The sequence below is a fragment of the Ciona intestinalis genome, chromosome 1 (genome assembly GCF_000224145.3).
Source record: "Ciona intestinalis chromosome 1, KH, whole genome shotgun sequence".
NCBI classification, from domain to species: Eukaryota; Metazoa; Chordata; class Ascidiacea; order Phlebobranchia; family Cionidae; genus Ciona; species Ciona intestinalis.
In genome coordinates, this window is record NC_020166.2 from 5,852,338 (window position 1) to 5,866,954 (window position 14,617).

General features: G+C 42.6%; 1 protein-coding gene across 4 annotated transcripts in view; it reads right to left on the minus strand.

The window, feature by feature from the left end:
* Positions 1-14,617, minus strand: part of LOC100182119 (laminin subunit alpha-2) — a 43,759-nt gene that overhangs the window by 27,987 nt on the left and 1,155 nt on the right. For 3 of the 4 annotated variants that reach the window (XM_026833892.1, XM_026833895.1, XM_026833887.1), the window contains exons 2-3: positions 1,105-1,244; positions 635-781 (exon numbers count right to left, since the gene is read on the minus strand). In XM_026833892.1, the coding sequence (XP_026689693.1) occupies positions 635-781; positions 1,105-1,244 (287 nt within the window). Of the gene's footprint in view, positions 1-634; positions 782-1,104; positions 1,245-2,464; positions 3,319-14,617 lie in introns of those variants that run through there. The other variant, XM_026833897.1, reaches the window with a different exon arrangement.

The following is a 14,617-nucleotide window of genomic DNA, read 5'->3' on the forward strand; positions in this document are numbered from 1 at the left end:
GAAACAGTCCCGTGTCGTGGAAACTTTAAACCAATATTTCTTTGTTGCTTGTTTTTATTGCGCTTTCGTCAAATTCGCTTTTGTTACACTTCAAATTAAAAGGTTATTAAGTGTGCGGTCTTTTTGATGCGGTTTGTTTTATTATTGGGAGAAAGTTAAGGAACGAACGTTTTTTGAATCTAATCGTAAATTACTCATAGTTGACATGGGAAAAGTGTGAACCTCGGTTATATGGCCTCACGATCTGAATCCTCAGAAGTTTGTACACGCGAGATATATAGTGAAAGGTATAAATGGGTAAGGGGCCTGCCCCATATCTCTGCCACCCCCACCCAGACGCCCCACCTTTCGTTCATTGTTATACGTGAGCCGTCGCATTGAAACGCTGGTATTTCCGACATGCGGTCGCCTCTCTATTGTGCTTGCTGATGCGCGGTCCACGACTATTTTAACTCAGCCAGCGTTGCCGCAAAGTCAACAGAAGTACTCACCTCGTGTGAAATCATACACTGTAAATAGGCATTGGGCTGTACTGAGCGTGTGAACAGTGTTCTCTACACTGTTTACGCACTTATCGCGCGGTTTACGAAGTACCCGGGCAAAAATAATAAGGCTTATATTTTGACGCACTTACTTGTCTTAAATCTAAAGTGAGAGTGACTCTGTGATATTGGTATCCTTGGTCGATAGTAGGGCTTTGCCACCATCGATCTCCTCTGCCATCGATTGCATGCTGAACCGAATGCCTTTCAGTAGGGTTTCTGCTGAAAGCATCGCACATCTGCAATGACAGATTTTTTAACTTCACCAAGAATATGGGTTTGAATCAGTTATTCGTATCGAACGCACAAAACTTTGCAGACCACGCTCTAACTCCTACTTTAAATAATCACAACCCTTCAACAAAGAGGATATATTTGGATCCCGACCACCCCTGTATACTACATCTAGCCATGGGAACTTGCAAGGTACATGGCTATCTCACTGCAAACTGAACAATAAGAATAAAATCCCTTTAAAGCCGCTAAACACTATTTGTATTAAACGCAGTGTTATTCTGTCACACTTCACATGTTATCACTCAAGATTTATAAAGTTTCTTACCCTGCACTGTTGACCTCGATTCGTTCTTCTATCCACGTGTTCAACCAGCTTACAATATTTAACTGGTCCAGTCTCTCCGCACGTTGCATTGCTCGTAATGTCGGCGTGGCTCGCCAAGTTAACCACCGACGGAAATAGCCCTGCAAATAACACCTCAGTCATCGTATCAATTAGTTTAATCCAGGCAATAGCAGACATACTTAATCAAAGTCTTAGTGGTCAGACTACCAATATTTTAAGGTCTTTTTACGTTTAGCCTACCTGCCGCTGGTCGCATTTAAACAGGTGCTTCTACTTATAAATCAACGTACACAGTGCTTTGATGGGAATGTTTGTTTAATCCGGCTCACCGGATGCCTTTGTATGACATGTTCAAATTGCATGACAGGAGGGGCCACCCCACCGCAGTTAGTTTTGTGCTGTTATAAAATGATCACGAAAAGTATAAAATGGACATTTTAAATCGCGAGAGCAAATAACGATGTCTTTAAAAAGTTTACAAAGCTGCCGAATAGTATTATTGCTTTCGATATGTACTACTTTCTATTAAATATTAAAGTAGTCATATTGTTGATCGTCCATGAATGAACGATACAAGATAAGCAGGTGAGGAATGGGAGATAATGCTTGAAACACAGCCGTCTCTTTAAACACAGCAATTGAACCAAACACCCTAAACTCGGGTCTGGCGGTTTAACCGGAAAAAAGTGAAAGCGATACGCAGCAGGTGCGCAACTTAAACTGTGGTTTGTGAATTGACTAATTTCTTTATGTCAGTTTCACTAAACAGCACGGACGAAGCACTTAGCCGCGAAATTTCGGATTTTTAGAGGATGCGATATATGCACTTGGCACAGAGGAACTATTCTCTAATAGGAAACCAATCGTGGAAAAATTAGAAAGCGAAGCTTTACACTCTATTTCCTATTTTCCGCTGCCGTTGCCATTTCCACGCTGAACAAACGGGTCAGTGTCAGTTCGTAAACTTTTAAGATTAGACTGTATTGTGAACGAAATCCGTGTTTCTGTTATGACACGGACGAGAAAATTCTCGGGTGGTAAGGATCGAGCAACCACTTCGCTTGTTTTTGGTCACGGTGGCTTAATCGCCACTAATATTTCAACTGGTCGAACCGCGGCGGCCGGATAATGGATTCAGGCCTGATTTGTTTACCAAATTAACGCATAAGCACAATGGATCCTGGGAAAATACAGTCATATTTAAGAACGCATCATTTCCGCTATCTTTGCTTGCTGTCACTCAACATAGATTCCGGTAAGCAGCAAGATTTCCACTCAAGTCACTTATATACGCCGACATTTTTAAAGATACTTCATATGCGGATTACAGAATACTTACACTTAGCTGACTTTGAACTTAAACTCGGGGTGGTAACTACTGGGTGGGCAAAGTATCTTGCCATGTTGGCAACTTCAGGAAACGTGTTATAGTTCCACCTGTGCGAGGTCTGCCGACCTAATCTCGCATGCGCATGGGGCAACTGGCCCACTGCAAAGAGAGCCAGGACGAAAATGGTTCGAAACAAGTTGTCAAAACAAGTCCTTGATCTGCGTTTGAACATGTTATGACCGGTGATGCTTCCCCCGCTGTCCCTCCAACGATGTCTTATTTGAAATTCCCATGACTTGGAACAGTGGCGTCTCTCAGGAGGGAAGTCTTCTTGTTTTGGTCTTTTGCAGTTACGTAATCCGGTTGTACAATGCGGGCAATTCTTGCATTCTGTACCTTTGCTGAAGCAAACTGTGTTTCTGTACTTTGCGTGCGACAGTCAATACCAGAACAGGAATACATTTTTTCCTCATTGCTACTAATGCGACTACACTGATTTGTTAAAACACTTGTGTTCACCATATCCGGGTTCATCGGTATGCTTTGGTCTAAAACACTGCACGAACTGGAATGCTGATTTGTTCTCTGAGGTAGCATGTCTTCAACTGAAGTTCGATGACGACATTGAACTTCGTTTATCCTTTCTCGTGTTCTGTATGTTTGCGGCAGCTGCCGAGTCTCTTCTGATATGCCATGTACAATATATTCGCATGGTAGGCGGTTGCAACAAACACCTTTACCTTTGACCCTGCACATAATAGCGAGCAGGCGAGGATTACATCCGCCGCTGACCGTTCGCCTGTCAATCACTCGTCGAATTAAACGCCTTGATCGTCCTTTCATCGACAGCTCATTAACAGGCCTGCTCTTCCAAGTCTTCATAACTTAGTAACCGCTTACATATCAAAATAATTTTTTTCTATTAAACTTCAAACGCTGCGAAACGCCAAATCGTTCAAATTAAAAAGAAACAAGCAGACAGATTAACGGTTTAAAAGTTACAAATTTGGCATCTACTATTCGTAGTGTTAACGAGCCGTTTCCTTCTTGGTGGTTACTATTTACGTTACAGAAAGGGCTTGCCCGCGCATGTCTGTTCGCGACATTACGCGGAGGTCGCAGGCAACAAAACTACTCTGTCGTCGCTTTGTGACACACAGTCACCTGTCGTTAATCATCACCCGTTACCCGTTGCAAAGTAGCCGGGTATGGTCAAGCATAGTTTACCGCCACCGGTGACCCGGAACGTCGTTGCTAAATCGTCAAACAGGGGTGCTCGGTCATGGGTACGTATAGGCTTACGCTCAGTAATACTGTTGCGATACGCGCGGGACCGTTTGCGATACACGTTCACAAAATTGAGAAAACATGGTCGAAGAGCGACGGGGGTCAATAGGGTATAGAAGATCGGCCATAAACGCTGTCAAATGTGTTATTTTATCCGTTCCCCGCCCTGCCGGCCTTTTGGCACCTGCACCGACTCCATATTAATCGGACAGGCCCAATAAGCTTTGGAATTCGTTTGGATCAAACGCAAGATCAACACAGTGATGTTGGAAATAAAACTCCTCGACCAGACTGCACGTCGCCGAGCAGGAAACGATGAACAAAAGCTTCCGATGCTACAGCTCAATGTTATGAGAAGTTACGGCCGCAGTGACGCTCTCAACGTTCGGCACATTGTAGCAACAAGACGATCTCCGTATTCGACGACGTACTTGCTTTGTCTCGGCCGCTTCAATGTGCACGTTTAATCGATCGCACAAAGTGGTGTAATCCGTAACGATAGAGGAGCATTTTCACCTCATTGTGGGGGCGTGTATTGGATCAATGCGCCATGCGTTCAAAAGCCGGTGCCAATTCGTTACAATATACGAGACCACGACGAAGAATTCCGACCTCACGTTTAGTAAGGAGCATTTAAACTTATTCCAGTTGGTACACAGCGTGGTACGACGCCGTGTCATTCCGCAATAAGTATCCAGCGGCGCTGTCGAATTATCGCCGCGGTGGGGTTTGGATTCTATTAAATCTTAATTTAGCGCTTACTGTCGGTTCAATAGGGCGAACTAATCAGGATTATGATGGATAGCTGTCACACAAAACTTTCTCTCTGATGAATTGCTAAACCACCGCGTTTTTAGAGGTCAATGTAACGGTTATGTTATGAGAACTGATATCCAAACTCTTTATCCAAATCAAGCAATCTCGGTTTTTAAACCGTCGAGGACTCCCTATATACATTACTCGCTTCGCTGGTCGCGCTATATAGTTCACAAAGCACGGGCGAAAGGAGAACGTTTGCGGAAAATTTCAATCTAAATCGTGGCGAAATCTTACTAAATGCTCGATGTACGTAATGTCCGTATAAAACATTCATAAACAAAAGGAAAACTGTTATATTGAAAATAACAAACAAGGATGAACTTAAACTCAGCTTCTGTTTAATACGCTACGTACTCGTGATGTCACCTTACGATGACGTAACAGTAATAAGCTCATTAGTCGTCTGTTCTAAATTCACACGATACCGGTTTATTTTGGCTACGACCGGTCGCCCCGCCCCTAAGCTCTTTCCAAGTTTATACCTGTTTGTCGAGATTCGGGATATTGTACTTTAAAAGTCTGGCGTCGCCGAAAGTAATTATATCTCGGCACTGTCTTCGCAGTTCCTCCGTGCAGGGCGACCGTTTCCTGCCCAACATTGTAGCTTAGCTACCGTGGCCAACGCAGCACCGATGACCTCGCGATAATAACCTGCTATTAAGTCATGTTTACGTGGGCACGGACCGCTCTCGCTCGGAAGTTTCGCCGCCTCGAGTTCGGCAATACAAGTGGATGAATGCTAGCAGCAAGGTTCTAAAGGTGTACTACATTCCTTACCAGCTCGAACCTACGCTTTAGCCGTGTCAGCAGCGCGAGAAATTACTTTTAAAAGTAGCGTACTTGACTTTGTCAACTGAATTAATTTTGAATTCCCATTTCTATCTGACCTAAAGCAATCTCAGATAAACCCTATCGACTAACGATACGCACTGTTCAATGTAGTATCTCGACAAGCATCTCTTTACTGAATCGGCTATTTTTACCCACACCCACTGTAGTAGCGCATAGGTATGTATACCTTTCTTCCCGGCTTCGCCCATGGTCCTTTTGTATTTCACACGCATGCGACGGCCTGATCACTCGCACATCGCGATCGACCAAGAACCGCCATCAATACACATAAACCACTTAAACTTGTATCGCTTTAGCGCTATTGTGTCTCAATAGATAATTACTTAAGCTTCAAGTCGCCACAGACAATTCCCAACAATTCAGAAAAGCCGCGAAATTAGGCGGTGATCGATATAATCGCATGAATGGATATGACCCAAATTTTTCAGCCATTATGCCTAATTTTTTTTCTTTGGCCTATTGAATTTAAAACCTTTATAAAATTACAAGATTCTAATACCGTGGATCCTTACAACACGTATAATTACTCAGATAATACGAAGTTAAGTGTTGCACCATAGGTGGAAATAAGCTTATAAAATACAATGGAAATCTACAAGTACGAAACAGTCTGAATACCCAATTTCATATAATTGACACACAAATAGCTAGACCAAAAATCGCTTGACCGACGTTAAAATTTAAACCTCAGTCGTATAGAAACCAAAATTTCCCAGCTCCCACTCAGCGCCAGGATAAAGAAAGAAACATAGAGCAAAGGCGGGGTTAGGAGGAGTGGAGGTGAACCAGGGTAAGCGTAATCCGATACGATAAGTACGCTGAACGACAACATGGAACACAGTGCATGGTTCCACCGCAGTCACTTCAACTGTGAAATGACGCATATGGATTGCTATTGCGGCTCGCCTACTTTCTCATTACTACGCGATGATTGTTTAATTGCTCCAGCGTGCACTTGCAGAGCGTTCAATTGTGGTGTAATATCCAAAAATACATTAATTCGTAATTGTATCGTTGAATTTACGTAAAGACTTGGTAAATTACACCCACAACGATAAACACTTCCGTATTCCCATGGACATTAAACTGTAATTAAGCAAATTCGTCGTCGTACACGTTAATCCAACTAAAACCATCCCAGACTGCTCTGTGTACCACTTTACTCCCAGCAGCTGCCTCTGCGCAACTCCTGAACCGTCAGCAGGCTCTCTTATGGACGGAGCAAATACGCAAAGGGCTCTTGAATTAAATGAGTTTTGAACCATTACACAAGTACCGCTACTTCAAACAGTTCGTTACGTGTATCCAATGACAGAACGATAGAATGTTTTCAAGATTAATCCAAACTACGTTTCGCAAACTCGGAAACTGAGATTTCTGAGCCGTCTCGTCCGCTGTCCTCCGTTGGTCCCAATACACCACACGAACACAAGTCTTAATGTAACCTTGTCGTGTGTGGTCTGGCTCTTATATATTTATGAAGGTGACATATGAATGACAGATTCAACCAAGCAGAAATAACGGACCAGTTAAACTAATCTTTCAATTTTGCATACAATTGAAACTCACAAGGATCAGAAGACTATCTCCAACAATACAACTCGTAAACAGCTATGTTAGCGGAAGCTTCCCTTCGTACAGGGTTTATGAGCGCTTGTCCGATTACAGAGACTTCCAAAATGTTTTAGTAATATATTATTGCGACTTTTGCATTTGAATTTGCTAAAGTACAGTCGTACATTTTATTTTTAAAGCGGGCTTCTCTTTTTTGACTTCATTTATATGAATTCTGCATCGTTTCAAGCGACCAATAATAGCATCTATTAACAGTTAAAAACAACTAGGTTTTGTTGTCATTGAAAATGTTCAGAAGATATTTTTGCTGGGCCTTAGATCTCTTCGATGCCTCCTATTGTAACATACGTGTGCATATGTCGGTTGTATTGAACGTAAATCTATTTCACCTTCGGTTGACTCTTACGTGTGGATGTTATACAACGCGTGTCTATCGTTTGGTGCGCTTTGCAAATTCCGCTTTAATAATTGATCCTTTGTGGTCACAAAATGATGTCGTCTTTTGTACTCCCCCACTAATTCTTTCAATTATCGCATTCCGACCGGATTATACTGTTTTCTTTCAGCTTTTGTGCGCAAACGAGTTACCAGCCAATGTCAACTATTCAGTTCATAAACCGCCACGCTCTGGTGGTAATGGCACCTTGTAATGTAGATATAATTCATACTGAAAGCATACGACAATAAATGCTGTCACGGAACGGCGGAAAATTCGAAATATTTATGATTTGTTATACTTTTTTGCACGCAGCTGTACCGGGTGGCCTTTGTACGACCAACCGCGACGTTTTAGTAAATTTCATTTACCCTCCTATGCGTTAAAATAGAAACCGTATTTATAAACCCCATGATGCAATTTCCGCTTGACCGACAAAAGGGGAACACGTCAGGCACATTGCCCAACGTGCAATTACCCGTTTTTGATATATACCCAACCGCCCTACGAACTTGTGCTTTAAACAGGAGCCGAGAGTGTGTCGTGGAAGGGTTTCCGTGATTCGTCGTAACTATCCGTGGCGATCCGATGCGGTCGCTTAAAACAGCATCGCGATATTTCATACCGTTGGACTCGCCCGCTGTAAGAGACGGGGGAAGGAAACTGGCTGAGACTACCCACGCCTACTTCCTGCAACAAGCGATCTGAGGTCCCAGGTCACTGTTTTGCGAGGAGACACTTTCCCCAACCGACGCGGTTAAACGGAAAGCTAGGTCTGTTGCTCTTTCCTGCTCGCTGTCTTATACACATAACAGCTGTCACCTAAACGTCAACAACTCGTAATTCTTACCTAAAGTCCGGAAGCGGATTTGGGGTATTATCGACTACCGCATCAGATTTACCCAAGTCAAGTAAAGCTACAAGCTCCATTAACAGCGTCTCTATAGTGGTCACTTCCAAGTGTTATTACATCGGTTAACAGGTGAACCTTCACCCTCACCCCCACTTCCACGCTATTAGTAACCGATTCACGTTTTTGCGTTACTTCAATCGCTGTTACGTGACGGCGCAGACTAATCGTTTGCAGCCATGCGCGACCCATCTATTTGCACGCGCACTGAGGGACCGAAGTAGGTCTGTCACTGCTAATTGTCCGTTTCAATCGTCGACTTCGGTCGTGGGGTAAATGCCTTCCTTGCGGAAATGTGTGATCGGTCATACACAATTATATATACCTTATACCGTGCCGCATTTTCGTCGCTTTTATATGATGTATTATTTAGGCGCTATAAACGTCTATATTTGGAAACCAGTTGCCTTGTACAGCAACCAACTCAGCAAAATAGTGGTGTGTCTTTTACATACAAACATTACGTAACTGTTCCAAAAATGTTCGACTCTGCGTAGAGTGTCGTTCAGCATTAAAATATGTGGATCCGGTTATACTGTGCGTTACTATCGGGGGTACGTGGCTATTTTAAATTCGAGCAATTACTTTGAAATTGTTGTTAGGGTGTATATAATCTAGATGGCGACAACATCTGTTTTTTCTATTGAACATTCGATCATTTTTATGGCGCTACAAGGGTGACGTTTCCTCCTTTTATCAAAGCGAGAATAAAAGGAGCTTGGTGGCTTCGCACGTTCATCAAAGGGGCGGAGTTCAAAGAGCTTTGTATGGACCCTGCCTTTCAAAGCTTACGGCATTCAAGCTAAGAAAGCGCCAGTCTGGTTAATTCCCTAATTTCAAATTGCCCCTCGACGGTACAGCTGCAGCGCGTCGCGTCACGCCCACGTAAGTGTGTATTTTGAATCACATTTGTTTCGTCATAATAATAAAGTGGTTTGGTGACCATTGAGTCTGCGGCGCGGACCGGCAATGATTCGCGCACTAATGGAACAATTCTCGAGATGATCGATTTCGAAGCGATATTCCGCCTCGCACGCCAAGCTAATCATGGGCGAGTTAACGAGCCAACTGACGCGGTGGATTCCTCGTCACATTTGCAGAACTAAATCGCAGCTCAAGAACTCATTTCCCGACGCGCTTTCTCACGATCGCGTCACGTGATAGGAGCAGTTTCAGGGGCGATGCAGACGACGCGCCCTCGCTAATGGAGCAGTGTGGAATGCCCATGCGACGCCAACCCAGCACTAATCGACTATCTGGAGTTTACAGAACGTTCAGGTGTAGTACGGGGGCCTGGGAACCTTCTCTTCGGATCCCGCCCGACCCGGTGATTCTTGGCGCGGCAGACATTACGTAATCGTCGCTGCGTCACAATGCCGTGGATTTCACAGTTAATTGTTTGTGTGCTTTGCACTTTCGCTTGTTGTGCACACATGATAGCGAATAACAGGCAGGCCAAACGGGAAATATCACTCGTCACCAGAGACGTAATTTTCAATCTGATTTCAACCGTTCACAGCAATCTGTGATTTGAAAAATCGCTACCAAATGTGGTCATAAATGATATATATTAGCGACTATATACGGTTCGTGTGGAAATCTCTACCGTTAACTCCCAGATTTAACGGCTTACCAGAGCGATTTGCGGTAATTTTACGGTAAGTAACAAAATCCCGAGCAGAAACCGCTCTCGCCCCTCCAACTGCTGTAATCTGACCCGACATTTCGAGGCATGAAAGGATTAGTGATCTACGAAGTTGCTACTTCTACAGAAAGGTGGCCATCTCGACCGATTTAGCCGTATCTTACGATCCTGTTACCCAGGCAACATTGAAACTTTTGCGTCACAATTGCGACTCGGTTGCGCAAGAAGCTTACCGATAAACAAAGCGACGCGTGGAGAGCGAACAGGTGGCGCAGATTGTTAATTCGTAGCCAATATTTAAATAGCAGTTTAATCACCTATGTGGATTTTCACAGCTACCAAACTACGTAAAATTTTGAGGTGTGTATTTGTATTGCCCTAGACAGCGTTAAATCTTAAAATAAACTATGCGCTCATGTTGTAGTTGCTGCTAATCGTAGCACTTTTCCGTTATGGATATAAAAGTGTTTGCAGGTGTATACGGTTGGATTTAATTTCAATCATCCATAACAACAGACTTGAAAATGAAAGTTACGTTTCGATCGGTTTCCTGTACGATATTCTAATCAAAAGAGCATTAACATAAGGTATTATAACAAAACACGTGCGAGCGCACAAGGACAAACCAGACCACGTCACGAACTTCTTAAAAAAGATACACGACGTCCACACTTAACGTGGCTTAGGTTAAAACGTCGAATTATCTGTACGATCCCCGTATCGGACGTAATTGTATTTGCGCTTTCAATGTGAACAGTATAATGTTTAAAAAACAGTGGGAGGCCGTCGTGTCCTTTATATTTCTCTTAAATGACGTAATTTTGTCAAGCTCAACCGGCATCAGCAACCATAGTAGAAATAAACCTTTTACGAAACCAGCACTAACGAAGCAATGAACCAAAAAAGCGAAGAAATCAGCGATACAATCTCACTATTGCTGTTTTATTATTCCAGATATGGTTTGGTGGCAATTTATACAGCGAAAGGCCAGTTCATCAACCCGACCACTTAGAAACAGCATAGAAGTCTGATTGAGCGGGCAGACATCTCTAACGGCCGAGTGCTAATCCGAAAACCCTAAACATCTTCTATGTTTTCGTTTCCTGTGCCAAGTGCTACTGATGGGAAGTGGGTCAGGTTAATCAATACACCTCGGTTTTAAATAAGAGTTATACTTATATACAGTAGGGGTAGTTTTCCACACAAACTAGGGCACATTCCGTTTGGGACTGCAAGTACATTACAACTTCAATTTTAACTTTATGGTGTCAATCGATTTTGGGAGAACACACATCAGCTTTAAGTATAAACACGTGCACATTATTGGAATATGACATTAGTTTTCTTATAATAAACTTTAGCTTGTAACAAACTTTCTTGTCTATTTATAAACTTGTTGTACGCGTAGTTAGCTAACGACAGCTATTGAAAGAAAAACGAAACATAGGAAAACCCAGACAAAGTCGACGAGCAGCTTTGCTATTGAGTTTGGACAAGCAACAAACGTTTCCTTCCGTTCGTTGTCATATCGGATCAGCACTTTTAAGCCTCGACCTCCTTTCGGAAGCCATGGGCCAACCAATGTTGTGAGTTATATATGGGGATGGATAGGAACAGTTTTTCGTGTACACAAACTGTCTTTATCGCTCTGATCGCTGTTTCTCGAAAATGCTATGATTTCATTTGTCGTGATACGCTGCCCTCGAAATCGTATGAACATTCTACTTGGGCCATTAAACCAACACGAACATTGTTTGATCGATCCTTTCAAAAGAAACTTATTGTAACAAAGGCCCGGTATGGCTCGAGCCACTCAAAAGGTGCGTTTCAACGAGAATTAGGTTAAAAATACGACGATGCAAGATACTCGAAAGATTACAGGGTTGAAAATGCGGCAATGAATTGATCGTTTCTATTATAAACATACCAGGGGCGTGCCTTGTTTTTTCTGCCATTGCCCCAAATTCCTCGGGCCCGATTTCCATTGGAGTAATCGAAACCTAGCTTATCTTACTAAGTTGTTACCGGCATAGGCAAAAATGCGCCGATCACTCCTATGTGTTGGTTTACACAGCAGTTTCAAATCGGGTGATAAAACCTTATCAGACAGTTTAACTTTTTCAAGAGTTTAGGAAAGGGTTGAAGTCGCCCGTAAGAGGATTTTCTACCGTGTGAAGAAAAACAACGCAAGGATACTATTATTAAAATGGTGAAGCTCTTGATTTCATACATTAGCCGTTTACATCATGAAAAGTCAACTATTTTGTGGGCCTTAATCTTAAGTATTTCTCCAGGCGGTTTTGTAACTCGAACCGAGCTACGCGCTCTTACAGTTTTTAAACATCGCAACCAGTTTTTACGAGTCGTATCCCGGGGTAGGTAAAGAAAACGTCGGGAATGGACAGTTATAGGAAACCGTGGGTGTGGTGCAAAAGTAATACCAACTCAAAGTAAATGCCGCTAAAACAATGTAAACCTCACCGGAGCTATTGTCGTTGTGTTATAATGGCCAAACAAACATGCTTATATACAGGTCATTTGATGCGTGGTTGTTTGTTGGTGATTGTTGATTTAGGTGGAGCTTTTATTGGGGTAAACAAAGACTTATTGGAATTTGGAGACAAGACGACCACGCAGACAGCATTACATTTTCTACAATCACGCGTAATGACTCAGTTAAAACCACGTATAATAGGGTGGGGAAGATGGGACACCTTTTCATTCTATTTTCTCATCCCATTTGGTAGTAAACAAAGATTATTCAAAGAACTAAAAAACCATATCCTCACGACGACCATGGACTGTTTTTAATTGGTACTATAGGAATTTAAATTATTAAAAATTCTTTAGAACCCGGCTTAAGCAGCGCAGATTTACAAACACGATACACACAAAACTTCCGGCAAAAATTAAACTGAAAAGTAAACGAGAATCGTGTGAACTGCGGACATGATGTTGTAACCGGGTGTCGTTAGTTCCCTCAGCGCGTCAAAGGTGTAGCGAGATGTTTCTTTGTACTTACATAGGATCTCAATTTACCGGTAACTGTTTCACTCAAAAGATTATCTGAAATCAGATCGCGTAGAATTCAACTACTATATAGCGCGGGTCACCTCACTTGTTAAGCAAAATACACTATGCACCACCTAGCGAAAATGATTAAGACATCTTAAGTTTACGTCATAATAATGTGTGTTTTTTGTGAAAGCCAAAATTAACAAATGTGAGTTTTTCTCGTGGATTTGTTTTGTTTGTCATAACAGATTGGCTGCCGATTTTACGCTCAACAAGGTCGTAAAACACTTTATGTAAGCTATTATTTACTTCATACAAGCAATGCCGACTTTGAATAACCGCCCTTTTTAAGAAAAATTCTCGAGTATCAAACTGAACATATTGGTTGTCAAAAACACGACCATGATACATCAATGGTTTGACAGTTTCGGCTTTATCAGCATTGTATTTGCTGTGTGACGTTTCCCAATATAGCGCGGCTGCGAAATTGAAAAAATATTAATTCAATTGTGGTTGTACAACCCGCCCAGCCTTATCCCTTGCTCGGATGCTCGCACATTAAGCTGTTTTTCTTGCGTATTATTGTTAGCTAATACGTGTTGTATACAGGGTCGTTTACCATGACCACATCAGAAGGACTAACGCTTTTTGTTCGGGCGAAATTTTAAAGTTCAGAGGCAGTGACCAAAATCCCTGCTTTTGAAAAATGCCATGTTATTGTAGTGGGTAGCGAACAAAACCATTATTACACACACGGGAAAATCCGTTATATGACAACGTATTCACTGACGGCGTGGTAAGATATATATATGTTACCTAAACTTTCAAAGACGACAGACTCGCTTTACCCCATTTACATATATAAACCTATTGATTTGCCTACACTTCGCACTTTCAACGGAAAAGTTATTTTTAAAGAGTAAAAACATGGGCGTGAGCTCCTACAGATTCGTAGCTAGCGACGTTGGTATATTGTATGGTTAACTGTTTTGGGAGGCGGGAACTGCCGGGGCGTTCGGCAGCCCTAAACCGTCTTTGTTTGCTTACACAACAGTTTCAAACGTGTCCGGAGCGTTGAGTGTAAACGGAGAGGACATCAAGGCTCGGTATACGAGACGATACAAGATAAAAAGGGGCGAAAGTGTTTCGCGAAACAAACCCCTGAGCCCATTGTATCGAACCCGGACCTCTAACAACAAAACTTATTGGTCGCACCGTCGGGTTAAAATACAAACAGGTTTACAATTCTGGCTTGGGCTTACGTAATGCTGCTCAGGCGGGCTTGGAGTGGGCAGTTAGCTTTATAATGAAACATGATCACCAGCGCCTGTCTTATATAGAAAAGAGTCGTGTCCCTGCAGAGTCGAGATTACATGAAGGTTGCTTTCAAGCCGCTACAATAAGGCACTAGTTCACCGTATCGCATTACAGACGTCACTAAGTGCTGGAGTTCTGGCATTCCAGGCCTCCACCCGGCAAATCCACACCAAAGTACCGGTAGCGTCGCCTTTAAAGCGTTCGTTAACAGCCTGTTCTAAATATACATCACTCGTCTCTAATAGGAATATTTCCGGGGCAGTTGGATTGTGCAATTGACTATTCCCAGCGCGTAAAAAAAATATA